The sequence below is a fragment of the Cucurbita pepo genome, chromosome LG06 (assembly GCF_002806865.2).
Source record: "Cucurbita pepo subsp. pepo cultivar mu-cu-16 chromosome LG06, ASM280686v2, whole genome shotgun sequence".
In the NCBI taxonomy this organism is placed as follows: Eukaryota; Viridiplantae; Streptophyta; class Magnoliopsida; order Cucurbitales; family Cucurbitaceae; genus Cucurbita; species Cucurbita pepo.
Window position 1 is genome coordinate 756,832 of NC_036643.1, and position 5,628 is coordinate 762,459.

The following is a 5,628-nucleotide window of genomic DNA, read 5'->3' on the forward strand; positions in this document are numbered from 1 at the left end:
TTTTTTTTTTTTTTTTTTTTTTTTTTTTTTTTTTTTTTTTTTTTTTTTTTTTTTTTTTTTTTCTGGTACTTTCTAATAATGGGAGTGGGTATTTTGTGAGAAGTGAACCATAAAATCCCCCTCATTTTGTCTATCTTCTGACTACGCCATCAAAAAGTGTCTTCTGGTATGACGTGATAAAATCTTCCATTGCTACATGATAAAAGATTGTTTTCTAACAGATACACCATTATGGTTAAATTGAAGGACTGCATTATAAGGGTCGCGATCTAGATTCATAAACCACCTTTGCTTCACATCTTGATGTATCAGGGTTTTTACTGAACTGACCTTTAACGTTGTTGTATTTGGAGTTTGTTCTCTACATCACTAATTTACTATAAGTTCTTGATGCACAAAGCATTATCGTTTCTTTCTCTCTTTCGTACCATTTTTCCACCCTTTAGTTGTTTGGTCATTGTGATTTGTCAACTTTGTAGCTTTTTTCGGAGGGGGTGCAGTGTGGATGTTGAAATAATTGAAAAATATTCTGTAGCTACATGTTCTCAATTTTCAATATACTGTCTATCTCGACTTGTGTTATGATCTCTATATCTTGCTTGCATCTTGTCATAATATAGTTCTTTTCTTCTTTCTGATTACTGAGTTATTTTGAATACCGTTTCTCAAACGTGATAGTTATTTTTGGTTTTGCAGGGATCTACGGAGATTGATGTGGACTCCGCTATCTTTCATAGATATCATTTCTTTCAGTGTACTTGATCATTCATTTATTGAGAAGAATCCCGACTCTATCTCATATTCAGACACTATTTCTTTGCAACTATTTTCTGAATTGATTCACTCCTCCCATTGCGAGTTAACAAAGTTCCGTTGCAGAGTAAGCTCGGCAGCACTATTTCTCATGAGATTTGTTGCTTTAGAACCGCCTCTTTTCATTTTCCACTAATATCATAATGTTCCAGATCAATTATGTAAATCATTGTCTCAGCTTATCCTATGAAGAATGTATGATCACAGCTTCATTGTAGTTTTTTTTAATTTTTTAATCTTTGAACAGGTTGTTGCTGTCAATTTTCTAGTCCTGGAGAAGAACATTGATCACGTCAATTTGCAAGATGAAATGTCTCAAAGGCAACCTCTTGTAAAGATTCCTCTTGCTGGATTCATATTGGGTCAGTTCCATATCTTCTAGGAAATATCAATATCATGCAACTCTGAAATTTAGTAGGTCTCATTCTGGTGAAGCTATTCGCTGATCAAACTTATATTTCACAGACCTTTGCAATTGGAAATTGGTATAATTTAACAATGTTTGGGTCACATAGTTTTACCTTCCATTCTGATTTTTATCTCTGTGGAGAAATCTTGCTAATTCTTTTAATAATTATTCTATCTGCTGAAATTTTCATGCACAGATGATGGTTCATCCAGATGCAACTGCTGGACCAGTGGTGAAAGAGCAGCAGCCTTGTTGCGGCTGCACGATCCACTTCCACATTTAGCTTTTAAGAACATTGACTGGACATTAAAATGGACTGGGATGACTCGTAACTCCCGCGCCACTGCAAACTATCATCTGGGCAGGGTTCTGAAGAACCATGGTAGAATTATTGTGAGAAGTTGCGGGTCAATCCTCGATTCTTATCAAGACCTTGATATTTCTCTTGCTTCGGATGATACTCTCAGCAGTGCAGATGAGAGTCTTCTCAAGTTCATATTAGTGAATTCATGCCTTGGTGCCATTTGGGTGAGTTTATATCCCATTGCTCCATGAACTCAAAAATTATCAATTGCCTTGACGTGGTAAAGCGTCTTCTTTACTTGGCCAGGGATTGTATAATATGTTTTGCACTTTTGTAGACTCTCATTGGGAATCAGTTGGATTCAGATGCTGTTGGAAGTCTGTTAAAGGAATACATGATGGAACCAGGGTTGATGCAGTCACAAAATATATGGGTGACGGATGTTTATTGTACAAATGCTCTTAATGAGGCCAGGAATGCTCTCCTTGAACTGGCGAACAGTTGATGGTCTTATTTGTCTGCAACCAGAACAGCAGGTATAGCATGACTTTATTCTTTCCCCGCCATTTTTTTCCATATCATTATATCCATACATTTTTTTAATTTGTTTCATTCCCTATATGATTATTTCCAAATATTTCCTTACATGCAATGCCTTTCACATTGTAATATGATTTTATTTCCGTCTCATTACAAGACATTACATGTATTTATATTTCTTGTACCTTTTTATTTCATATATATGTAGCCGTTTGTTCGATCGATATTTCTTTTATTACTCTAATCTGTTGGTCGGTTAAGACGATATTTTGTTCAGTCATCCTGCTTTATGTGCTCACTAGTCTAATATTTGTTTCTTTCAAGATTTTGTTCATGAAATTCTTGTGGATGGGGTTTTCTGACCACGGGTTTATTTATTCTGCATAGGCCATTAATACTGACCATAATGTACTCTCTTAATATGCTTTTTCCAGGATTTCCAATACTTAAAATGAAGAATGCGGAGTCATCTCTGCAAAACCGAATAATTCCCTCATGGTATTGGTACCAAGGACCTTGGTGCCTGTCGGTCAGTGTCCATCTTATAACTTAATGACCTTGTTCGTTTTTTTCCTTGCTACTGATTAGTAAAACACTAACAACTAACCGATGGCCAAATAATCAATCCCCTCATATTTTATAAGTTCTTGATCATACATTAGTTGTTAGGACATTGCATTCCCTGTTCGTAATTGTCATTTTTTTATTTTTTTTTATCAAGTTACATATTTTGATATTACTAAACATGCTTTTCGTTTCCAAGTCTGTAGATCTTAATATTTTTCTGACTTCTAAGTGATATAAAAGTAATGAACTTCAAATGGCCTAGGAATTAGAGTTCACTTAAGATGAAGCCCCAAGCAGTTTCTGTTCTTATAGTTTGTCGCTTATACCAAATACAGACCAATGTATCAAAGAAAGTTCAAATAGAGTTCAAATATTTTAGTAATTTTACCATGTGTATAACCTATCAGTCTGTGCAATGCCTTACATATGCTTCTGCACTCTTTTGGTTGGATTGGAAAATGTAGAGCAGTAAATATAATGAGTTTCAGTTTGCCTATTGCAGGGAATTGCTCCTGTAAGCCATTTCCGCTATGACCGGCCGTTAGCCGAGTTAGTGGCTCTAAATTGAGTTCAAATAACACACTTGAGTTGTCAAGTGCAGCACGCCAATAAAATAGCGAAGGCCACTTGATGTTCTTGCAGTCAAGTCCATGTAGGCCTTGCTCTTAGGCCAATGGCAATGCCTGCAATATTTGAGAGGAACATCGCTATGGCCATAACCAGAATACTGAATTAATGTATGGGTATTAATAATTGGAGTTTCGCTGTATTTAGAACTGTGATGACCGACCAGCCATACTGTCTTGAAAAGGACGGATCGTCTGTCCTTGTGTTGAGTTTGAAACAATAAGAGCTCCCACCAACACAAATTTGAGGTTGATGAGCCTGCACAGGAGAAGGAGCGAGCTACCTCCACAATTGAGGTTTGTATGAGTTTATGTTTATTTAGATGTTTTAATAAAGTATATTTTCCTAATTGAATACATATTAAATTAGTATTAAATGTAATGTAAATTTGAATTGAAGAAAACCCATCAATTTTGGTGGGAATAAAAGAACGTCTAAGATGTCCTTTGGACTATGGAATTGGTCTAGAAATGTGAAAATAGTATTATTTAGAATCTGTCCCTCTGCCTAAATTATGTAGAAGGTAACTAATACCATATATCTTCACGATTTTATTCTATTTTCTCTCTTATTCTGTTCCTTTTCTTTTGAATGTTGGGAAGATAGAGGGAAAATAACTTCTTTTTCCTCCTTTACTTTTTAAAATAAATTATATATATATATATAGTTTTCTCTAACCAAGCATAGCATGGAGTTGAATATGAACTAGAGACCAAGACCACATTCTCAAATACATTTTTAACGTTCTGTATGTGAATATTTGAATTATATTCTAAAAGAATATTTAAATTACTTTAACTAACTTAGGTCCTGAAAATGATTTCTTATGTCGTTTTTTCATTATAAGTGTTACACTTGTCAAAGAATTGTGTTCTATGGTTGCCCTTCATTTTTCTTTTTAACAAACATCTTGGTTACTAGAAAAGTTCAATTATTGTTTGTTAATGCATAGTAAAAATGTAACCCTTTCCTTTTCCATTTCTTTCTAAAAATGCAATATTTGTTTAAAAAAGAAGGAGAAAGAAAAATCCTCGAGAGGCAGGTCCAAACAAAGCAAAAACAAGCTTATTCATCACATCGTTAATATTGGGTAGTAATAAAAAGAGATAGAAAAAGGCAAATAAAGCGGCGCCGCATTACTTTATATGAGTGGGAATCATTGTTCCACCATTTCCACTTTCACCCTCACTATTCCTATGCCAACCGCCCCTTCCTTAACTAATCTTTTTTAAACATGTATTTATATCACCCTCACTTTCTCCTTCTTGATTTGGTCTTTTATCTTAAAGTACTAAAAAGAAAGTAACAGCCTATGAAGTCTTTATTTTTTTTATTGTTGTTTTCCATCACGAGTTACTTAACTTGGAATATTAACCAAAATTAATATACCAAACAACCATTGTGGGTGAAAGTAAATAACAATTAGGTGAAATGCACCCATTTTACCTTTTTTTTATTTTTATTTTTATTATTATTATTATTATTATTATTATTATTATTATTATTATTTTATCATAGAGGTGGATAACCCAAATAGATGTGAATAATTATAATCTAAATAAAAGCGATCTTGGGTATAAGATGACTAAGACAAATTTAAAGAAAATTAAAGTTATTACTATACTACTAACAAGGTGTTAGACCCAAATCGGGTGTATGGCATCAAAGCCAAACACCAAGTGGTGTGCCATCAAGAACACTCAGTCCCAAAAGAGGTGGACATAAGGCGGTGTGCTAGCGAGGACACTAGACTCCGATTGGGGGTAGATTATGAGATCTCACATCGATTGGAGAGAGAAACGAGTGTCAACGAGAATGTTAGGCCCCGAAATGGGTGGATTATGAGATCTCATATCAATTGGAGAGAGGAACGAGTGTTAACGAGGACGTTGGGCCCCGAAGGGAGTTAGATTATGAGATCTCACATCGGTTAGAGAGGGAAACAAAACATCATTATAAGAGTGTGGAAACTTTTCTCTAATAAACACATTTTAGATCCTTGAGGGGAAGTCCGTCTAAAAAGAACAATATCTGTTAGCAGTAGATTTGGACTCTCTCACCAAAAAAAAATAAAAAAAAAATCTTAATCTACTTCATATAAGAACATGGATTTAATTTGAAACTTCTTTTTGAAGTACAAAAAAATAAAATAATAATAATAATAATAATAATAAAAGGCTAAGGCTTTATTTTATTTCAACATAATTTTTGCATGGTTTGCATGAGCCAATGACAACCAAAAGAGAGTACACAAAAAGCAATACTGCGCACTTGCAAGTGCATGTCCACGTGCCATTTAGTGGTTGGTCACCTGTGTTTCACCAAGTTGCAAATTCAAAAAAAAAAAAAAAAAAAAAAAAAAAAAAAA

The 5,628-nt window shown here is 34.2% G+C and overlaps 1 protein-coding gene across 3 annotated transcripts in view; it reads left to right on the forward strand.

The window, feature by feature from the left end:
- LOC111796506 (CST complex subunit CTC1) overlaps positions 1 to 3,729 on the forward strand; it is a 9,417-nt gene extending 5,688 nt beyond the window's left edge. Inside the window, exons 14-19 of one of the 3 annotated variants that reach the window (XM_023679156.1) lie at positions 697 to 880; positions 1,061 to 1,175; positions 1,419 to 1,750; positions 1,864 to 2,062; positions 2,501 to 2,595; positions 3,122 to 3,729. In XM_023679156.1, the coding sequence (XP_023534924.1) occupies positions 697 to 880; positions 1,061 to 1,175; positions 1,419 to 1,750; positions 1,864 to 2,031 (799 nt within the window). In that variant the 3' untranslated portion in view covers positions 2,032 to 2,062; positions 2,501 to 2,595; positions 3,122 to 3,729. The remainder of the gene's footprint in view (positions 1 to 696; positions 881 to 1,060; positions 1,176 to 1,418; positions 1,751 to 1,863; positions 2,063 to 2,500; positions 2,596 to 3,121) is intronic. The other 2 variants (XM_023679155.1, XM_023679157.1) reach the window with 2 other exon arrangements.
- Positions 3,730 to 5,628: the final 1,899 nt, after the last annotated feature.